This window comes from Manacus vitellinus, unplaced genomic scaffold (assembly GCF_001715985.3).
Source record: "Manacus vitellinus isolate BGI_N305 unplaced genomic scaffold, ASM171598v3 scaffold_2_pilon, whole genome shotgun sequence".
Taxonomy (NCBI): domain Eukaryota; kingdom Metazoa; phylum Chordata; class Aves; order Passeriformes; family Pipridae; genus Manacus; species Manacus vitellinus.
The window spans coordinates 12148133-12171584 of record NW_021940208.1 but is presented as its reverse complement, the minus strand read 5'-3'; the positions used below and the strand labels follow the sequence as shown (position 1 = coordinate 12171584).

At 41.8% G+C, this 23452-nt stretch overlaps 1 protein-coding gene across 1 annotated transcript; it reads left to right on the top strand.

The window, feature by feature from the left end:
* Nucleotides 1–86: 86 nt before the first annotated feature.
* SLC35F2 (solute carrier family 35 member F2) lies at nucleotides 87–20358 on the top strand. Its single transcript, XM_029960894.1, has 9 exons — nucleotides 87–227; nucleotides 517–725; nucleotides 5155–5330; nucleotides 5873–6000; nucleotides 12258–12417; nucleotides 14061–14217; nucleotides 14996–15048; nucleotides 15677–15831; nucleotides 19568–20358. The coding sequence occupies exons 1-9, from the start codon at nucleotides 87–89 to the stop codon at nucleotides 19784–19786; spliced, it is 1398 nt and encodes a 465-aa protein (XP_029816754.1). The 3' UTR covers nucleotides 19787–20358.
* Nucleotides 20359–23452: the final 3094 nt, after the last annotated feature.

The window sequence follows — 23452 nt, the reverse complement described above, 5'->3', positions numbered from 1 at the left end:
CGTTAGAAGAGCTGAAGGCTGCACACAAAGCTGTGAGAAGTTAAACTTCACGGGTTTAGAGTAACTTTGGCTCCTGTAACCAGCAGATGAGCCTGAACTGCCTGCGAACCAAGCCAGCTGCGGCCACGTGGTCCGAGGGCAAAGTAGCCCTGCAGGGACCCGCATCGGTGCACCACGCTGGGGCTGCTGCTGGAACGCCCGCGGGAGAGCGGGAACATGAAACTGGCGTTGGCGCTGCTGGAGCCGCCCTTCGCTGCTCCCACTGCGCCCGGCGGATGGAGGAAACCGCGCGGTCGGGGCTCACTGAGGGAAAGGAAGACGAGCAGCGTTCCCCCCCCGGGCAAGGAGCAGCAGAGCTCCGACCCTCCGCCCTAGAACGAGCTATGCCCCTCCCGGGGGCGGCCCCTCGGCGGGCACAAAGCCGGCCTCGACCCCTGCCAGGAGCGCTGTGTGCCGCGTCCCTGTTGCCGTGCTCATCCTCCCTCCGTCCTCCCTTACCTTCCGCTGCTCGGATAGCGCCCGCCCTCACTGCCTCCATCCTTGCCTACTTCGGCGGGCGTGGGGCCGGGGCAGCGCCGGCGCCATGGAGGAGGCGGGCCCGCGGCTGCCCGGGGCACCGCCGCCCGGGCTGCGGCGGCCGCCTGTGGCTGGGGCCGAGCCCGAGGCGCCGCTCCCGCCGCCGCGCCGGCCTGCTGGCGGCTGCTTCGGGACAAGCTCTGCACCTGGTGAGTCCCCGGCTTCCACGTGGAGCCGCGCATCGCCGGTCTCCTGAGGGAGAGAGAGAGGGAAGGAAGGAAGGAAGGGAGAAAGATCCCTTCTCCCCTCGGCACGTTGGCCGACAGCGCGGTCGGGATGCGGAGACCGATCGGTGCCGCCGGGGAGCAGCCGCGTGATGCCCGGGCCAGAACACCCACCTCGGTGCGGCCCCGGGGTTACGGCCGGGTTGGGCAGAGCCTGGACCCTTCGGGCGCCCCAGCAGAGGTGGCTCGGGGGTGTTTTGGCAGCCGTCGCGGGTGCGGGTCGCTCTGATGCCCGGGCTGCTGCGGGAGCTCCGCTGACTGCAGCCTGCGGCTGCTGCTGGGCGAGAGCGCCAAGGGTCTCTTCAGCTGAGAGGGGTGTAGAATTAGCGAGTGATGTGTTTGACGTTGTCAGAGTGTACTCCCATATCTATACACGTGCACTTGACTTCTTTTTTTTTGTTTGTTTTATTAACTCTGTCTTAATATTTTTCTGTTTCCCTGTTTTTTCTGTATGTTTATGTGTTCTGTAATCTTCGATCAACATCGTTGTGAAGAACAGGTCAGGGGTGTCAGGGAAGGTAACAAAACAAAGTAGCTGAGCTACGGTGTGGAGTCCAGAAAGACTAATAGCCCCTTTTCCTCCTTCCTTGAATTGCTTTAGGGCAGGGACCTATTCTCTTGAAATATGAGCACTGGTTAAGCATGGAAAACTTGTGGAAGAAAATGTGCCAAGCTGTGCAGGCATAGCACTTGTTCTAAAGCTGGTACTTGCGAAGTACTGCCTTTTACAAGAGCGGGAGTACCTTCTAAGACTTCTAGAGCTACATCTACTTGCAGCTTCAGTTTCTATCTGGGGGTGGGGGGGAGTAATCCCCAGGCTCTAGGCTTGGTCTCTAATAATTATTGCATCAGATCTATTTGTCAGCCAAGATATGCTGGCTTTCCTACCAGCCTCATGCCTCCGTCATAAGCTGGAGTCTGGCAACTGGACTGTGTGAAGGTGTGTGCTGGCCAAGCAGAGCCTTGTTCCAGGGGGCAAAGCTTGCCTTTATCTTTTGGCTATAAAAGTTTTTCTCTTTTCATTCTTTTTTGCCTGTCAGGAATGACCCAAAAGGCAAGATAGAAACTTGAGCTGTTCAGTAATCTCACCTATGGTAGTAGTTTTACCAGAAGGCTACACTAATTGAGTCTATGGATGGTACTTAAAGAAAATAAAGTGCTTTCAGTGAGTTTTGTAAAGTGTTGTAGGTTGTGGTTTTGTGTGTTTGTTTGGTTGGTTTTTTGTGGGTTTTTTGGGTTTTTTTGTTTTTTTTTTGTTTTTTTTTTTTTTTTTAGTAAAAGCAGTAGAAAGTATATTTCTTGTACTGGAATTAAAGAAGTCTGTCTTTGCTGATAAATTAAATTGACCTCAGTTTCAAAGCAGAACACTGCAAAACAATAACTTGTGATGACATTAGTTCTTAAAAATATATTTGGTAGTCCTGAGCTATGTGCTAATCATGTTGCAATATGGGTTCTATCTGAACCTGCACTTTTCCTTTAACTAACTTTCTATTCCTCACATGAAAATGTGAGATTATTGACATTAAAAGGTCACTTCCCCTCTATTTAGGAAGGGTTCAGTAGTTAAAACTAAGTGTACGTAGACTCTCTATGTGTAGAGCGTTGCCAGGCTTTGCCTGTTAGTGTTTAATTGGTGGCATAAATAAAATTAACTTTTGAAAAGGTGTATTTATTTTAATGAAAAAAACCCCACATTAAAATTATAGGATTTAGTAAACTAGTAGCCGATAAAATTGTTAACTGTGGGCTTATTAGATTTTCTTTAATTTCCACAAATATAGACTCTGGTTTTATTTTAGTATCTTAGTATATTTTTATTCTGCTTTTCACATGGAACCAAGGAAAGCCAGCTTGACTTTCTCATGATGTTGAGAGCTGCACATTGTTCAGTGTTCACTTTAGACCAAATTGTGGCAAATTTTCGTGCTTCAAAAACCTCACGAAATGACTCCTAGTTTTGCTCAAAGCCATAGATACAGCTAGCTAAGATATGATGGCTGAAGGGAGGGGACGAGTAATTACTTGGTAGCCAGCTATCAACCATTAAAAAACAACCACCCCCCCACTCCAACTATAAAAATAAAAGGCCTTTTCAGACCACTTACCTTGCATCGTCTGAGAGTCCAAAGTGATTTAGTCCATTCAAATGCATTAAAAAAAAAAAAAAAGAGAGAGGATCAAGTTCTGGCATGGAAAAGTTAATAATTAATATATTTCAAAATGCGATCAATTATTAATAAGAAAATCCCCATTATCGATACCCATGTCAATACCGAAATGAATGGAAACTCATGTCTTCGAAGCATTTTTATCAAGAGAAATTGTCTTGCAAAATTTAGGATTTAAAGTTTGTTCTCAAGTTTTACAGAGGGTCAAATGCTTTTTATTAAGATATGCTGTGAGTCCAGCGCATCATGCCAGGAGCATGGCACCATCTCTTCAATTTGAAGAAATTAGTTTTGACACTTTGGCAAATGGTGTGAGAGGAAACCACTGCTGCTTCCTGCTGAGGCTTCCAGGTCATGTTAGGGGGCAGTCAGAGCAAGAGACTTATACACAGCTGAGAAAGCTGCCAGGTATGTGGCATTTGGGGATTCACAGAAGACATTTTTTGAGGGTAGCCTTCCACTGTCGGTGAACAATGTCCTTATGTGTCTCTTTTGATGTTAACATTTTGAATCTCTTCAGAGAAGAAGAAAAAAAACTGAATTAAACCAGACAAAAATAGAGAAGGTCATGAAGCCTGCTTGCTTTGTCAGATGCCTTTGGTACTATAGAAGTAAATGCTGTAGGACTGCTGAGACATTAACTTGACAGCAATGATTGCTTGGGTAGTAACCACAAAGCAAAACAGTTCTGGAAGATCTGGACCTGCGTCTCTTCCCATATGCAGAAACTCAAGGAAATAATTCCTGAGGTACTTTAAACTGGAGAAACTTCATTATTCGAAAAGATGAGGATCAGCTTAGTGGAGTTATTCCACTGCAAGAGGGCAACCAGGTCTTTCTTGTTTTCAGTAAAGCAGATCAATCATTAGCAAATTTGAATGGCAGCAGATTTAACTCTCTTGCTGGAACATGGTCAGTATAATTAGACAGAATGTGTCACAATCATTTGATTAGTTCACTAAATAGCACAATCAGACAATTGACCAGTATAAAAGAAATAAAATATAACAGAAGTGATGGAGCTTCAAAGTTGTTTTTTTTTTTTCTTGCCTGGCAACTGAACTGGGCAGCATAGCAGGGTGAGCTCATATTTACTATGCTAAGTCACCCACCTGGGGAAAACAACCAGTGTTACTCTTAGGTGGTGTGTCTGACACATGAGTGTCCTGCCAGAAGTCATCGTGTGGAGAGATGTGAGCAGGGTATGTGCAGAGTCCCAATGGAATCCTTTCTTCCCTTGCTCAGTTACTTTGAATAGGAACAAGTGAATCAATTGTGTGGACAGTTAAACTCTCATCAGTCTTCAGAGTAAACAAATTAAATGTACAGACAGCACAGGGCTGAGCTCCTGTCACTGTATATTGTGTGTATGCAGAGACTGGGGTGGTACAAATCTGCATAGCTCCACTGGCAGGATAAACAGCAAGCTGAAAGATAACACAGTGATACTTGCTCCTGTTTGTCTAGGAGCATCTGGAATAGTTCATTTTATATTAGATGAAAAATTACTACTGAAAGAGCGTAGTTTGTTTGGCTTTTTCCCTAGCTGTGGGTTGGACTTAAGAGGAGTTGTAAATGCAAACATGATCTTATCCAAAATGCGTTCTTAACTCCATCCTCGGTTACAGCAGAACATGATGGAATATACCTGAAAAAAATCCACAATAAGTATTAATTATAATAATTCTTTTTATAAGAAGGGTGGTTTTTTTTTTAAAGTGAGAACAATCAATCTGTTGGACAACTTCCCCAGGGATGTAGTGGAGTCCCCATCACTGAAGGTTTGCAAGATGGTACTGGCCAGGGTGCTAAATAGTCTGATCAAGGCTTCAAAGCTAAAATGGAATTCAGTGGAGGACAAAGGATTTGACTGAAACCCTGTCTTAATAAGAATAGAACCTCCTATTAGGTAGAGCCTGACCAGGTGAGCTGCTTGAAGATCCTTGCAAATTATTTCAGTCTCCATCACTGGTGGTTTGACTGGCCTCACTTCTTACATGGCTGTCCTGAGGTTAGACTGGATCTTCTGTGTATCCAAAGCCCTGCTTACCAGTAGATCAGAACAACACTGGTAGGGAGTAGGAAAAGAACAATTGACATTTTCCCTGTGCAACTAGCAAATATTTTTTTAGAAACTTGGATGTTTAATTCTAAACTTACTGTTTTGTCTTTTATATTCACAGGCATATTTTGAAAACCATAATTCTGGGCCAGATGCTCTCTTTGTTTATCTGTGGGACTGCTGTTACAAGCCAATATCTAGCAGAAAAATACCAAGTGAATACTCCAATGTTTCAAAGTTTCATCAACTATTCTTTGCTGCTTCTAGTTTATACAACAATGCTGGCATTTAGGACTGGTATGTGAAATATGGGATGGGAGATTCTGGTTCATCTTTTTATTTCTTTTTTTTCCCCTACATTTTCTTTTCAGAATTTGAGTCTACAGAACTTAATACTCATCCTAGTTTTTAAAGTTCATGCTTTTTAATGACGCATGGAAATGAATTTCACAGGTTAAAAGTGCATTTAATTTGATATAATTTCGTATCTGTTTAAAGTTTTGTGCTTTTTGGTTTGAAGTCAAATGTTATATTAGGGAAAATAGGCTTTGTTGTAATGAAGCTTTGTTACCAGAGGCAATTTAATATTCCTCCTATTCTTGTTAATTTACTCTTTAAACAACACCAGTCTTGTTGGGTTTTTTCCTCACGTGGAAGAATTTCTGTGCTTTTCACCCATTTGCATTGTCTCCTCTCAGGCTGCATTTTGATGTCATTGTATCTTTCTTAAGCAGGGGCAAATTCAAACATCTTGGTATTATTTGTGCTTCTGAAAAGCAAAATTCCTTTGCAACATTTGGTTGGAAAGAAACACATATTGACTACTGCTTTCTTAACAGACGGTGATAGTCTTTGGCAAATTTTGAAGCAGAGGTGGTGGAAGTATATTCTTTTGGGAGTGGCTGACGTTGAAGCCAATTACATGATTGTAAAAGCCTACCAATATACAACTCTCACAAGTGTGCAGGTAAGGACTGATCTCTCTATTTGAAACTGTTGCTTTTATTGCAGTTTTGGACTAGTTTCTAAAATGAGATTCATAGGACAGATATGGAAGCTATTTAAGCCTGAAAAGAACTTTCCAGTATCTATTTTTACTTTGCAGTACAGGGAAGAGCATCCTGTATCATGAATAACCTTTCCAGGAAGGAGAGAAAATTGGCTGGTATTGCCCTGTGCCAGCTCTTGAGCTGAACTCTAACTATTTTGATAAAAGCACTTCTAAGAGTTTGCTGACAGCCACTCATTTTTTTCTCCTGACACAAAGATTTATAACCAGATAACAGTCACTCTGTGGGTTCTTGCTGATGAGAGCAAGGTAGATCTCTTGCCTACTCCTGGAAGCTGTGGGAGGCATTGTGAGATGTAACCCCACATATGAGGACGTACTGATAGTTAGCTGGTGTTACTTACCTTGCAGTGAGGGACCAGCCCTGTGGCTTTTGGATGTGGCACTTCAGGGCCCTCTCTGGAAGAGGCAGAAGGGAGGTCAGCATGCCAGACTCCTAAAGTAATGGTAGACATCCTCTGCAACGGTAGTACTTGATGCTGCATTACTGCACTAGGATAAATCTTGTTTTCTGAAATAGCTCTAAGGCTGGGGTTTCTCTGTCACCCTATACAAAAACTGCTGGAAGAGTCAGTGCTTTCCTCCTGCCTCCAGCTGCATGCTCCTGAGCTTGAGTGGCCAGATATCTTGAGCAGACTGGTCAGGGCACTGAGCAAAGTGGGACTAAACCCCGCCTTTGGCTGGACCGATTAGCGAGCTATGTCAGACCCAACTTAGGCTTCAGGGCTGCTGTGGGAACAAGGGAGGTGATGGTGCACAAGCAAGGAGGGAGTGTGTCCAGGTCGTGCCAGTTCATACCTCCTGTTACCTTTGGTGGGGATCTGTGGCTGGGATCATGGCCTGAATAAAAACCCAATGTAAAGTGCAGATTTGGCTGTTAGTTGGAAACGAGTGTTTAGGTGTCAGTGTTTTACAGAGTCAAAGTAACGGGTTAATATTTAAAAGAATTACCTGTAAAGCAATAAACTCCTGTGGTCTGGGCTCCCTGTAGAGAAGTGCAGTAACTTCTCTTTGCACTCCTAAAGACCAGTGGTGCCTGTTGGGCTGTTATTGTCACATTTCCACTTCATACTTAGGTGGTATGACTCATTACGCCTTTAATTTCCTGACAAATAATGCCAAAGAAATCAAAGCTTTAAGAGCAATGTGTTTCAGTCCCAAGATCAAGTTAAGCTGATAATTGAAACACTGTTTGAACATATACTTTACAGCTGAAAAAGCCAGGACTTTGATCCAAGTTCTCAGAAGTAATAAAGCTATTACCATGATTTCTTTCATAGAAATTAAGTAAGAATAGATATAATAGTTTTTCCTGTCCAGTTGCCAAACTCAAGCGTTTTCTGAGCCTTTTTTTCCTTTTGATTGCCTTCAGACTGATGCTGCTTTGTGCCAGTTCAGTAATTTCAATTTTGTTGTAATTACCTGTTGCCATGAGGTTTCTTGCACATTCTCTAAAGTCACCAGTTTCTCACCCCTCTCAGAAATGAGATACAGGAGGAGGGAAAAAAAAAGGAAAACCTGTGATTTGCTTTAGTGCAAGGCATTCTGTCATTAGCAAGCATTTCTGCAGCTACATCAGAACCTGTGGTTCAGAGCACCCAGTCTGATGGCCTGGCTATGACCTCTGCAGTACTGGCTATGAGTGGATGCCCAGAGAGCATAAAGCATCACAGGGGTATATGGCACCTTCCGAAATACAGGGTCTATAGGGAAATACACTGTTAAAATGCTGGCTGGCTGGAGCTTCAGCTCAGCACTATGAAACATAACTTCAAAGATAAGTTTTCTCAGCTCAGCAAGGAACTTCCATGTATTTTCTCACACATGCACACAAAAGCAGAACTGATTTCCCTTTAGTTATGAAATACCAGCATTTCACAGAAGGGGGTTGGGAGATTTTTTAGGAGATAACAATGGGATGGCAACTCTCATTTCTCTGTAAATAAAGAAAAAGACTTTGGTCCACAACTGAACTTCTGTTTGGCTGTGGCTGAGGCAGTGCCAGGAGAGTTCTTGCTGCCGGTGTCCTGTCTTGTGACAGGACTTGACTGTGCTGCTGTTTGACCACATATTAGGGCGTGAAGCTGAGTCAGAGTAGGTTTAGGTTGAAAATTAGGAAAAAGTTCTTCACCCAGTGGGTGGCTGGGCACTGGAACAGGCTCCCCAGGGAAGTGGTTACAGCACCAAGCCTGACAGAGTTCAAGAAGTGTTTGGACAGTGCTCTCAGGAACATGGTGTGACTCTTGGGGCTGTTCTGTGCAGGGCCAGGAGTTGGACTTGACGATCCTTGTGGGTCCCTTCCAACTCAGCGTATTCTATGATTATATGATTTCACAGCAAAGCACAAGCTGCATAGCTGTGGTTTCATGTTTTTAACGTGTTATTTGGCACATTTAGCATTTGCTCCATAGATAATTTGAGTGGAAGCGTTTTTCAGGCAACTATTGACAGAATATCAGCTGATGGAAGAGGAGAAAATGCAGGATGAGCTCCTGGGGCTCAGCTGGAGGCTGCCGTGAGGGAGCCTTGTGGGGAAGCAAGGAGGATGATCAGTTGAGCTTTCTTGCTTACAAAGCTGTCTGAGGCTGGCAATTATAAGCAAACCAATGACCTCCAACAGTCTATGATAATTTATTAACCATGTATTAAAATGTCTTTTAATAATTTACTCACTCTGTCTTTAAAACCTCCTATAAACAGTGTGGCCAAAGCCTAGCTTGAGTCCAAACATTTGTAAATCAAATCACCAGGTTATCTTTTTTTTTTCCAGTTGTGAAAATACAGGCTGGAATTGAATAATGAGCATTTGACGAGGTTCTACTGGCAATAGTAGTCAGTACCACAGTACTGCTGTAAATATAATAAAACCTGAATAAATAAACTTTATTCTTTTAATTAGTTCCACTGACACAATTCATTGTGATGTTACATCTGCTTTACACCTCTTTGATCTTGATCCTGTACAGAAGAGCTCTGTAATGTCCTAGATGAAGGGAAGGCAAGATCCAGTAGTTGTAAATCTGATTTCATCTGTCTGTAATTGAGGGTAATTTTCTCCTGAAATAGATTACCAGGGTGTGTTCTTCATCATTTGGTGCCTGTGTGTCCTGGCTGCAAGTCCTCTAATCAGGATGCTGTAGCTGTAGAGTATGTTCTTGATCTGGATGCAACAATTCCCCATCTGGCATAACTGAAAGACTTCTAGCTCATTATGTACTACTCCCTTACATCCTCATTAAGAACTTTTTTTTAAAGGGTTTTTCTTCCACTCCTTCTGTTTGGGTTGAAAAGCTGCTTGGAGGTTGTAAGGCTGTGTGCTAACATTTCAATTAATGGGGACATGAATGCTTACTTATTAGTAGAAGAGGTGTCTACTACTAGGGCGGCAAAAATTTTACTTTCTTATGTTTATAATATTTCTTGTTGTTTGATACTAGTCAAAACAGTCAAATTTGAAGGAAATGTTAGAAGGTTTTTCTTTAGTCTAGACTAAAGGTCAGATAGAGAAGACCTGTGACAAGGTAGTCACAGCATGATACTTTTCCACAGTATAAAGTTGTATTGAAATACTTAGTATCACATATTGGGACTTGGGTAGTTGTAATGTCTCATACAGTTTAGGCAGGTACTTCTGCACTTCACAAATAGACTTTACAAACAAGCTGGAGGCAATCCAAGGAGTGAAGACAAATAGATGGAAACATTAGAGGCACTGTGAGGATTTAATCTGTAATAGCTTCCCTTAATGCTATGCTTGTAAGACTTTATTATGTGTAGTTATGAACAAGTAAAACCAGACATATCATCAAAATGTTAACAAATTTGGTTAAAGCCCTTAGGGATAATGGCTGAACTACTGGAAGCCAGCACAGAAGTCAGCACAGAAGTTGACTGCAGTGGTACGCTTAGGCAAGCAGAGGCTGGCACTGAATATTGAGGACTAAGGGCTCTTATCTTGATTGCAGTGATTATGCCACAGTCCTGTTCACGTGGACCTTATACTTTGTTGGGACTTCAAGAGGCCAAGTTTTAAGAGCTTACATTTGACAGTCTTTTGTGAGCAATCTTTGGAAAGTTGACTATATGCTCTGCTGAAGGCTGTTCCCTTATGTAGCTTCATGGCACTCTACTGAGGCAGGTTAGAAAAAAGACGTTTTCTTTCCTCCAGACAAATTCAGAAGCAAAATCTGTTTAATTGAATGAAATATTAAACCAATTATGATTAACTCAGTGATCATGGTTTTATTTGGTTTTTCTAGAACATGTATCTGCAGGGGGACCTGGACAGGCTGGAGAGTTGGGCTGATTCCAACAGGATGAGGTTCAACAAGGCCAAGTGCCGGGTCCTCCACTTTGGCCGCAACAACCCCATGCGGCGCTACAGGCTGGGGACAGAGTGGCTGGAGAGCAGCCAGGCAGAAAGGGACCTGGGAGTTTGGATTGACAGGAAGCTGAAGAGGAGCCAGCAGTGTGCCCAGGTGGCCAAGAAGGCCAATGGCATCCTGGCCTGGATCAGGAACAGTGTGGCCAGCAGGACCAGGGAAGTGATTCTTCCGCTGTGCTCGGCACTGGTGAGACCACACTTTGAGTACTGTGTCCACTTCTGGGCCCCTCAGTTCAGGAAGGATATCGAGGTGCTGGAGCAGGTCCAGAGAAGAGCAAGAAGTCTGGTGAAGGGACTGGAGCAGAAGTCCTATGAGGAGAGGCTGAGGGAGCTGGGGTTGTTCAGCCTGGAGAAGAGGAGGCTCAGGGGAGACCTTATCACTCCCTACAACTCCCTGAAAGAAGGTTGTAACCAGGTGGGGGTTGGTCTCTTCTCCCAGGCAACTATCAGTAAGACAAGAGGGCATGGTCTTAAGCTGTGCCAGGGGAGGTTTAGGTTAGATGTTAGGAAGAAATTCTTTACAGAGAGGGTAATCAGGCATTGGAATGGGCTGCCTAGGGAAGTGGGGGATTCTCTGTCCTCGGAGGTTTTTAAGATGAGACTGGATGTGGCACTTAGTGCCATGGTCTGGTAACCACAGCAGTAGTGGATCAAGGGTTGGACTTGATGATCCTGGAGATCCCTTCCAACCCAACTGATTCTATGATTATGCCCATCTTATGCTGCAGCGCACAGCTAACTCTTGATGCTTTCTGTACTGAAGGAAGAAAAGTGGAAGATCCTTGGAAGTGTTCAAGGCTGGGTTGGATGGGGCTTTGAGCAGCATGGTTGAGTGGGAGGTGTCTCTGCTCATGACAGGGAGGTTGGAACTAGACGAACTTTAAGGTCCCTTCCAACCCAAACTGTTCTGTGATTCTATAGGTGATCTAACAGAAAGGGAAAGATACATAGGAACACATTCAGAGGGGATAATAAAGAAAGGAAAGAGAAGTCTGTGTCACTGCTTGTCATGAAGCACAGACGTCCTTGAACCAAAGATGTTCAGTCTGCTTGGGGTAGTGTCTGCAAACACATCTGAGTGCTCTAAAACTCCAGGTGCCTTGTGCATCTCTGCTGCTGGTGCATTGGTGAATTAGGGTGGGTTAGCTGCTTCTGACTAATTAAGAGTCAGCTCTGACAGAGCGATGAAAATGCACTGGTGACTTGTATGTGTTTTTGTGGGAAACTGGGAGATTGGGGAGGTGACTTAAGGACAGCTGGTTTTGCTACCTATCTTATTTCTACCGATTTTGCACATGGTTTCCAGCACATGTACCAGGTTTGTTTTTTAGTATGATCCAGTTGAGCTGTGGGGTCAGATTCTTGTCCTAGTCGCTTCACTGTAAAATTAGATTACTTGTATCCATCAATAGTTCCAGATTTTTACTTTGTGTACGTGGAGCTGTGGGGAGCAATACTCTCTCAGAGCGACATCCTAGAATTCATTTGTGAAGCTGTGAAGTTTTATTGGATCCATCATTAGAAGGGCTTCTAAGTCAGTACTTTCCTACCAGGAGAGAGTGGACCCCTACTCCAGCTCGTTCATCACTTGCAAAATGCTTCTAATGGTAAAATGTAGGTCTCACCGCTCGCTTAAACACACCCACCGAGGTTGCTTTGCAGGTTTCATTAACAACTGATGAAAAGTAAGATCCTATACATTTGCTTTCAGGAGGTTGCAGTCCAGATTTGGGATGCATTTCTAACTCAGACAATTTTTCTGTGCACACAGCTGCTGGACTGTTTCGGGATTCCTGTGCTGATGGCTTTGTCATGGTTCATTCTCCGAGCAAGATACAGGCTGATACATTTTCTTGGTGTTGCCGTCTGTTTGCTTGGTGTAGGAACAATGGTGGGTGCAGACATTTTGGCAGGGAGGCAGGACAGTGAAGGTAAGGAGTCCTTTATTGCGGGGGGGGAAAGACTGGAGAGATGGTTCCTGCGGTGGGCTAACTTGAAAAAGAAGCAGATGCAGGGGGCGCGGATATAGTTCTGTTTTAAAAGAGGAGAACATGCTGCTATTTGTATTTCTTGTCCGAGAAGAAGAGACGGTGATTTTATGGGGAGCTGTGGAATTTCTTTGCTTGTGTGTTTGGATTATTTCTCCCACCTTAAAAGAGAAACACTTTTGTTAAACTCAAATTTTCCTGCTGTTCATTACATGTGACAGAAGTCTCATTCTTGAAGGCTTGTTAACTTTGACTATCATGTGAGATGGTTTAATAGAAGAAGTTGCCTCTCCCTGCAAACCTTGTCTTGCTTACGCAAGATCAGCCTGCTGGTACCCAGTCTTCTCTGATTTGCAGTTTTCTTTGAGTACAAATACCAAATAAAAAGTTACTCAAAGCAGCTGACTTCTCTGAGTTATCTTTGTCAGACCCAACAGAAGTGGTTGATGTATCCCCAAGGCCCATAGGCTGCAGTCCGGAAAGCAGGGGCTTACTATGGGAGAGCAAGAGGAGATGGGGCAAGATGCTGAGATTCCTGGGGCCTCTGGGAGGAAGGCTGGGCTCTGGGGACCAGCATTCAGCTGGGTGCAGATAAGGGCAAGTCTTGTCTTCTCTGTGACAGATGCCCAAATCAACCCATATTGTAGTCATCTTATTTTGAATAAGAATCTTGGATTTTCAGACAGAGGGTATGGGACAAGGTAAATTTCAGGGCATTGTTTTCATCAGGCAGCATAGAAATAAGCCTATGTGACATAATTTTGGGACCTTAGTAGGTAAGACACAGAACAAACTGAAGTTTAGCTTTACTGCCATGTGGTACAAGCATCTTGGTCCTGAGGGAGAAAAATCTTTCCCTGAGAGTTTAAGATAGTTATGCTTTATTTGCTGACTTGGGGATCCTTACTACTGCTTACCCTCATATTTTAGACATATTTTCTTAGTGATTGCTAACTGGCTTGGGGAAAGGAAATTTTAAATTCAAGGATTTAAAAAACAGGAATCCTCTTGCTATTTGACTGTTTTAGTGGCATTTACTTGATAAGTGACTGTAGCACAGGGAGTCCCATTTGCTCAGTATGAATACGTTGCAGCAGGACACATGGTACCACCCATCTACAGTGCCCACTTAAAACCTGTCAGAAACCTGAAGCTGAGTCTGGGTCCCACCAAGATCGATATATTGATTCTAGCAAGACTTGAATCAGACCTTACTGCAAAAGTGGGGACAATATTCATGTAAGGCAGAGAGCGTTTCTAACCAGGAATTTTCTCAAGTCCCTGCAGTGCCCAAGGTCAGCAGAAGTAGAATACGACCAGATGATACAGCAGTGTCTTGGTCAGGATGAGATGTAAATGCTGGGTTTAGCTCATTCCTTATTCCAGACTGTGCAGGGTGAGGTGATCAGGCAGCAGAGTCCGTGCTCAGACACTCCTCTTCCCGCACAGGAGGCATTTCCTTTTCCCTTACCCTGGAATGCACTAGAATGGTAGAGATGTTAGAGATAAATTTGCTTGTCTTTTTAAGGAAAGTTAAAAAGTGTTTGCAGCCTTACCCTTAATTGTGGATTAATATTTCTGTACAGGAAGTGACGTGGTGATTGGAGATGTCTTAGTGCTTCTTGGTGCTTCTTTGTATGCCATTTCTAATGTGAGTGAGGAATACATTGTGAAAAATCTGAGCAGAGTGGAGTTTCTAGGAATGGTGGGCTTGTTTGGGACTATTGTCAGCGGTCTACAGCTGTAAGGATCTAATATTTATTTTGAAACTAATTAAGAATATTCTACAGATGATTGCTTGTCTACCATGAAATGCTGTTATTAATTAATTTTTTGTTACATCTGCACTTGATCTATATGGGAGTCCTTCCACTTGAATTATATTGCTGATCAGCATCCATTTTATATCCTCTTTATTTGCACTACTCTTATTACAGCAATTCTAAAATTGAACTCCTGCAGTTAAACACATATGATACTCGGCTGTATTTTTGATTTTGTTATGTTCATGAGGACACTCAGTATGCTGAGGACTATTGTCAGGAATGTATTTCTTAATGGGTTTTCTCTGTGGAAAATTTTAGGAGATAATTGTTAGGAGATCTTCCATATTAAAGTCAAGTTTAAAATGAAGCCTTGTATAGTCTTACAAATAACCACATCAGAGTAACAGACCACATGCACTTAAGTCTGTCTAATGAATTTTATGTTTCATTTCTCATCATTATAGTTAATAATTTCTCCAAATGGTATATCAAATAAAACTAAATCTCCAAGGGATTAAAAAGCCTGTGAAAAAGGCATAAGAATTAAATAACAGTGCTCTTTCAGGCACTTTAATTTTCAAGTATTTTTTCAATGCTGTTAGATGTTTGAGTTAGTGTAATCCAATAAAATTTCAAACAAAAAATTAAGGGATTATAAATCAAAATTCTTCTTATGTATTTTGGTAATTAAATTCTCTACTTGAAAATTATTTTTTTCCCTTTTTTACTGCATTATATCTTTTCTCTAATTCTAGAGCCATTGTGGAACATAGGGAGATAATGAGAATTCAGTGGAACTGGAAAGTTGGTATGTGTATGGAAAAATGATGTGAATGTCAAAGAACACTGGAAAATTAGATTTAGACTTTGAATGCTGGGATTTGCCTTTTCTTTCTCGGAATATTAAGCAGCATTAATATTATATTTCACAAATGTATTTTCTGCAAACTTTGCAGCTTAGCAAGGAGATAAGATTTGCAGGATTGAACACTAAAGCAGGTTTTGTATTTTACATATAACATGAAATATTTTTTTTTAATAAATTGAAATAATTAAAAATTAAACCTGTTTCATTACTGACGTGTTTGGTGTTGGAACATTGCAAGAACATTTTTCTGTTTTCCTTTCTAAATAAAATACTGGAAAAACTAAATGGTATCAAGAAATATGGCTCTAAATTTCTTCAGTCAGCTCTTAATGTTATCTAGAAAGGAATGAGAACTTTCTTGTACAGATACAGTAATTCTTTCAATACAAGGTAATCTTGGAAAAGAAGTATTTTTTCCATGTTTTTCTTACGTGTACGTTCCCATATCTTTTAGGAGACCTTATCCTAAAAGATAAAAATGCATATTTTTAAAGCATCTGAAAACAATCAGTGTTCTTTAAAATCATTGTTCTGTGCCTGAGGAGTAACTTGTCGTCTTGTTTTACAGCACTGTTGTTCACAGTCTTTGCCCTGTGCATGTTTGGGCTGTATAGCTTCATGCCAGTTGTCATTAAAGTTACCAGCGCAACCTCAGTCAACCTGGGTATTCTGACTGCAGATCTCTACAGTCTGTTCTTTGGGCTTTTCCTTTTCTATTATAAGGTAAGTACATTCATTCCTTCACTTTCACGTTCTTTCAGTTATGTTTCTACTTCAAAATCATAAATAAAGCATAATGTTCTTAAAAGCCCCTGAACAGTCGTTTGCATCTGTACAGTTCTACAGATTGTACTGTTCGTTGCTGGCAGATGTGAATCAGGAGTTTTGCTTAGTTAATGACATAGCATAGCACCAATTAGGCAGAGGGTGATTTTCAAACTGTTTCACATTTGAAGGAATAAGTTAATGTTAAGAGATAATAAATAATCTCCTGAGGTGTTCAAATGGTAGTGTTCTTGCTGAAAGCCCAGTATGGAACTGTATGTTAGTTCTGGTTCATCACTCCCAAGTGTCCAAAGAGAGGGTTTGAATCTCCCTGTCCTGGCAGGCATTTGGTGTCTAAAAGAGGACCAGTTTGATTTCCATAAATTAATATTTTCGTTTAGAAATTTAATCAGTTCATTACCAACATCTTGGGTGAACAATCAAGCTCTCTCAGTGCTACTGCTAAGGGGAGACTAAAGGAACTGAAAAAAATACAGATAAATGTATTATGCTGCATGCTCTCCAATACTTTTATTGTGCTCTAAAACATTTTTGGCAATGTCTACTCTAGCTAAATGACAGTGCTAAAAGGATTTCATTCCACCCTACACTTTTCATCCAGAATCATTTGTGAGAACCTACCTTGTTAAAGCAATTGGAGTAATTGAGTCAGTCACTCAGTGACTGGAAGGGCTTAGAGAGAAGCTTGTGAGCTTTGATGAAGAACTTAATTTGTATTATTCCATGTGGTTGCTTTCTCTTCAGCCAGAAGCTTTTAGGTCAAATTTCTTTCTGAAAATGAAGGCGGCACAGAGGTCTGGTAATGGTAGGGTCTGCAACAGCTAGATTTTCCTTTTCAAGAGTCTTACCTCAGCTTTCCTTCCTCTTTTGGGTTCCAAAATTGCTCCAAGCTACAATTAAAATGAATGCAGAAAGCAAACCATACACACGTTCTAACAAATCCTTTCTAAGTCACTTCCAAACATGTATTTTGGCAACCAGATAGCTTAACTTGAGAAGTGATTATACATTTATATTCATAATAGTGAAGAGCTTTGGAAGGGATATATTAAACTTTAATTCTTTTGGATTTTTGGCTTATTTTGGTATGCTCCCAGAAAAACTTCTCCCCATCTCATAATTGCTAATAGCAGATTATTCTGGTAGCTAAAACAAAAAATGAGTTAGAGGAGACTTTGGGATTGTATTCAGAGAATTTCAGATATTTTTTGAAATAGGAACTTGAATCTGTGGTTAGAAACAAAGAAGTAGCAAAAAGGGAGCAATAATAGTGCTGCATTCCTAGTAATCAGAGAATTTGAGGTAACTTGGGCAATGTGAACTGAGAAAGGTCACTTTTGACATGCCTTTTAACATAATACTCAGCAGCAGAAAAGTGTATTGCCAAGTCATACCATATACCTTCTTTACCTATGGGGCAAACAAATCAGGCAGGACACCTGCTGGATTGAAAAGCACCCAGGACACAGGAATCTACAAATAAAAATACAAGGAATCACTCTGTATTCTCTGTTGCCAGATGATATTTCACAGCAAGCTGCTGAGGGCTTGGCTGGGCTGTAGAGTGGAGCAAGCCACAGAGAACTCTGAACTGTTGTGGTCTGAGCCTGCTCTGAAACAGAAGCAGCACAGACAGCGGCTACAGCACAGACCAGGGCCAGGAACTGATGAGGTTCTGATTTGATCACAATGCTTTGCTAATGCACTTGACTTTTCAGCCTCAGTTTAAAGTGAAATGTGAATTTTGCATGCCTGTTTTGAACTTTTTTGTCTTTCACTCCATAATGAATCTTTGCTGTGCTTCCTAAAGAGCTCATTATATAAATACCTATAATCCCTCAAGAAATATTAAAAAAGGTCTCCAAATGCTTTTGTTGTATAAACTCCTATGGAATGGCGTATACTGCACAAGCAGACACTAGATGGAGTTACAGTTCTCCACTAACATTTGAAGTAGTCTTTAGGCTTGACTGTGAGAATGGGGATATAAGCTGCACAAAGTATGACTGAAATCAATGTCAGAAACAATGAAGTTGTTGTGATATTTGAAATCAAAATTAAAAAAAAAGAAAAAGAAAAATCCCAAGAAAAGAACACAGAGCTCTCCTCAAAAACAAAAGGAAAAAAAAGAGTATAGGCCTGTTGGAGCAGCGTGGGTAAGGTTCACCTGTGTCAATAGCTGCAAAAACATAAGCAGGCCTTGAATAATCAGCTACACTGCAACAGCTTTGGCACCCTGACTTGATGACTCTATCCATTTGTGGAGGGATTAAATCAGTAGGATCAGAGACACCTTCAACCTTGTGAGTGCTAAACTGCTAGAGCCTGCAGCTCCTATGGTGTCACCTGCCAGCCACAGGTCCTTGCGTACAGGCATATGTTCTCTCAGGGCCTTAAGTTGGAGAATTTGTGCAGGTGAATTGATACAGACCCAAGCTCTGCCCATTTTATGGGAATGGGTCAGTCAGGGGTAGGATCGCGGGTGATGCTGCTGCCTCCACTGGGGTATGTTCAGAGCTTGGTGCTTCCTCCTGTGCAGAGTGAACACATGAGTCCAAGCTTCTCCAGGCAAACATCCAGCAAGGTGAGGAAAGAAGGCATTTAGCACAAGGCCACTGTATTTCAGTCTGCTTTTCCTTTTGTGTGTTGTCATGCAAGGGTTTCCATGCCAAGTGACTGCCAGCTAGGAACTGCAATGCCCTAATTGTAGATACCTCAGTCTTTTTTGGACGAGAGTCCATTGTCCGGGCACTACAATTCATTTCATCCAGCTCTGCTGCTTGATAGACTAGAACATATTTTTCAAGCATGTCTAAGGAAGCTAAGGCGGTTAGGGAATATTGACAGTGTAATGTAGGATACTCTGTGTCCTTCTTCCTACTTTTTAATAAGTGTGGTTTGACAAAGGCAATATGGACAGTTTCAACAAATCTGATGAAGAAGTATTCCTGACTGTGGATAACTTTACACCTTGTATTATTGAACCTGGTGTTATGAAATAAGCATTTATTTTTGTCAAGGTGGATGAATTTTGGCAATTATTGAAATTTTAACAGGTAAGTGAACAATAGTGAATCAAATGCCTGGTGTACCTCAGCAGTTCATACTCTTACCTCGCATCGGTCTTAACCGAGTACAAATGCCAATCTTGAGGACTTGCTGGGTGTAGGGAGCAAACTGGTTCTGGTCTAGTAATAAAGCCTGCAGATGGTTAAGAGATCTGTGCAGAGAACCAGCTGTTCTGGTGACTTTCAGTAAGATGGAGAGATTAATCTCTTGCCAGGACCTGAAATATTTGACTGTGCTGGATCAAAATTTTCTTAGGGATAGAGTGTTTCAGCATTTGTGTGCATAAACAACTGTCCTTCAGTATGACCATATTTACAGCCATTTATTCTCTCTGTTAAGATTCTTGTATGTAGACCTGAGGAAACTCCCTATCCAACAATGCTGAGGATGAGATGCAGAGAAAACCAGCCAGCAGGCTTAAGTCTTTAAGTAAATGGAGCTGTTGAATTTTGATTTTCAGACCTGAATCCAGGTCACGGTGATAATCCTCATTAAAATAATTTTTAAAAGGAAGGGTAGCTTTTCACATTCTTAAAATAAGGCAGCATTGACATGTTTTTACAATCAGGCAAGACTTAATGCATCTCTTTCTTTCCTCTGCCAGTTTTCAGGTCTTTATATCCTGTCCTTCGTTATCATCATGGTGGGCTTCATCTTGTATTGCTCCACGCCAACTCTGACAGCAGAACCCACTGCCTTACCACAGCCTAGCAGCACTGGCTTGGACAATGCTGGACTAAAGCTCGAAGAGGGTGAAAGTGAAACTCCAGCCATAACTGTGCAGTTCACAAGAGGAGAAACTGTGGCGGTCAGGACTGATTAAAGAATGGCAGCATTTCAATCAGAGCTTCTTTTTAAATCGCCAAATTTCCCTCAAATATTAATCCTGAGGGTTGTCCTACTGCCAAAGCATGTGTCATGCTGCGCTAGTTTTAATGCACTGGATAGACTTTTAAGGCCAGATCCTCAATCAGTGAAATTATTGATTTGCCCTTGCACAAAATCTGGCCCTTAGAAGAAGACAGATTAGTATTTATGTGGAGTCTCTGGAAAGCTAGAGACTCTTATTTTTAAATGCTTAATTAACTTAACAATAAATGCTTGGGGAAAAAACTAAGCCAAAGCAAGCTCTCAGGTCACTAAGTGGAGCAAATATGTTTTATATTGCATTAGGGACCTAAATCTGCATGATGCTTTCAGAGGGCTTCATGGTTTCCTCCTCTTGGTGCTGAATACCCTCAAATAGCATCTTGCAAAAGCCGTTCAGCTTCTCACAGGACCTAGTTCTGCAAGCCCTATTACATACATACACCTTCCACATGCCAGTGAACTTAATTCCTCTACGGGAGGATTTGCTTCCGATGTTCTGCCCAAATGTTCATCTCTTCATATTGCTGCGGCTATGTGTATTTTATTTTGAATGTTGCTAGTAAGAGAAGTTTGAATATGTTTTTATAGTGCCTTCTATTTCTCTCTCAGTGGCCTTTTGTTTGCTGCATTCCCACTAGGTGGGGGAAGCAAAAGCAGGCCCTTGCTCTGTTCAGTAAGAACTGAATGTGGGTTTCTTTTTGGGATGAGACAGCAAAATATTTTGAACTGATGTTCACTTCCAGTGAATTTCTCCATGAAACGAGACACATTTCTGCTGGAAGAGTTGAATAGAATTGACATTTCTTGAAAAAATCGAATCATCTTAGCCAACTCTCATTGCAACAATAATGACATAATATCCAAAAGTTCAAGTGCTTTCAGTAGGTATGCTGGCAGTTGTCCTCCTCCTCTTCATATTTACAATAAATGATTAAAAAATACAAGACTGCAGTTTTAACATCAGTAAAACCATACTGGGGTTTTATTTTACTTTATATTTTGTATAAGCCTTTGGAGTTCTGGTGTATGAAGTAAAAAAAGAATAAAGTATTCAGCAGCTGAAGAGTTGGTCTTGGTTTGCTTATTTTTTAAGCTAGAATTTCTTTATTGCTCAAAATTATATTAATTAATTTTACCAACCAAAGAATTCTTCTAATGGCTGAGCTTTGCTCTTGAAGGAAATACAACATTTTCTAAAGATATTGGCGATCAAACAACAGACTGGGTTTGTTTAGTTCTGGTGTAGTTTATTCAAGCAAAATAATTCAGGAAAAATGTTAACCTGATTTTTAGGCAGAAATAGTAAAACAAAGGTTCAGCAGATACTGCAGGAACAAGCATTGCTTTTTCACTGAGTAGTTCATGCATGGAAGGGTGCAGAGGTGCTGATGTTTTATGAAGAGCGTTTGGGTCCCCTGCCATGTAAAATGCTCCTTTTGAGGGGGGGATGGTATTTATTTTGTACTCTATGTGGTACGATCAGTGTAACCTGATGTAGGTTTTATCTGAAAATACAAAAAAATTTGTATTGACTCAGACTTTAGCCAGTCTTCAAAAACCCACAAAAAACCCCCAGGATCATCTTGTGGCACAGTGTGAGTGCTCAGGCGGTAGCTCATCTTCTTAATATATAGACCACTGAAATCAAAGTTTTGTAAAACATGGGTGAGGTTCCAGGCATAGCCTATTAACTATGGATTTGTTCTTCCAAGGCTTTTAAAATCTCACTATAATAAGAGATTGAAATCTGATTCAAGCAAATTGGGACAGACAGGACTTAACACTGAACCACAAGAAGAGAGGAGCAGTGCAGGGCAGCATCCCAGCTCAGATTCCTCAGCGTGTACACTGGGACAGCTTAGTGATTTGACAGAGTTACAGTCTGAACTGAAAACTTTAACTCTGTTTCACAGAGTGAAATCACTGTGATTTAACTTTTTATGGTGTGATTTAACCCCATACAAAATATTTTCATGGCACATTGTAGGTAGCTAAGGTTAAGATGGGTACTAATGTCACCAAGAAGGGCTGGAAGATCTTTCAAGCTTTCAGTGAGGACAAGGTAGATATTTTTTCTCAGTCCTTCTGTCAACAACTCTATGCCTTTGCCATCCCCATGGTGTCTTCCATTTCTCTCTTTGTGACCCTGCTGTATGCAGGGAGCTTCTCTGTCAGCCTGGGATGGTGGCCAGCTACCTGCTGATGGTCATGCACACCTAGTGTCCTACCCTTCCTTGCCTTAAATTTCCTACTCCCACCCTACCTGGGTGAAGAGGAGACAAAGTTGACTTGCAGAAGAGCTCTGCATCACAAACTGGCACTGTGGTGCAGTCCAAGCTCTGGGCACAAGAAGTGCTCGAAGCCTGACCTTGCAAAGTCCTCCGCATGAGGTGCTGGCTCCCTGAACCAACTGTTCAAGGAGTGGGGCCAGATACATCACTCCTGCGTGCTGTCTGTCCCATGAATCGGAAGGAAGTAGGTGCAGACTGTTAAAGGAAGATGTATTACTTCAGAGCAAAAGTGACACGTGTTGCTCTTGGGAAAAAAAATGTTCAGTTAATGAATCACATATGCCAGATCCTCTGGTACCTCAGAGACAAGGTGCATGAGTGAGTCTTTAACACAAATCTTTATGGGATATTGGAATAAGCTGGAGAAAAAAAATCCAGCTGTTACTTGCATTAAACCCAAGAATCCAAATAAAAATGTGTGACATCCAGCCTCCCTTTAAGGTTTGGTTACAAGAGATCAAAAATTATCTGGCATCAAAATGTCATGGTGTGTTGGAAAAAGAAAGAAATTAGTGTGGCAGTAATTGAGCAGTGACATTATCTGTGCTAGTTTGAAGGAGAAGATGGGCTTGTGGGCATCAGCTATTTTAAGATTTTTGACCTTTCATAAGCTGCACATAGTTCTGTATGATGTGTTACCTGGGACAAGCATATTAGTTCTTGTCAGCACCATTCATTCACAGTATGTATTGTGGGATATTTCATTGTGTTATGCATGTCTGTCTTGAAACTGTCTATTTCAATCAATTTAGGAAGTTTGGCAGAGAGAAGCTGCACAAGCTACATGATCAATCATGAACAATTTTGATTTGAGCAAGCAGACAGAGATTCCTAAAAATGCAAAGTGAAGGATCCTGTGACTGGTTTGATCTTTCACCAAAATGCAGCCTCTTGGCAATTTTAGTGTTACACCTGATGAGAATCTGATGAGCTGTGATGTTACATCATTTAAAGATTGACTTGAGGCTACACCTAGACCTACACACATCAGACAAACAGCATCCAAGGTTTTGGAGTCTTAGCCTCTTGAGCTCTCTTGTTGCAGTCCTTGAAGGGAGCAATTTGGCTCTCCCTCGGAGTTTTCTTGTTTTGGGTGCCTAGGTTTAGGTGGAAGCAAGCCAAGTCTAGAGACCCCAGCCAAGTGCAGTGTCCCATTCTTACGGGCAGTGGGGTCTGTAGTGAGGGGCTATACAAGCTGAAAGGTTTAAAATTTATGTGAGAGATGAAAGAGGCACGGAGAGATTTCCTTAGCAGTTACGGGAAGCTCATGGCTGATTCAGCAGTATTTGTGTGCAATGGTATCTAAAGTGTGCATCCTTCACTCCTCT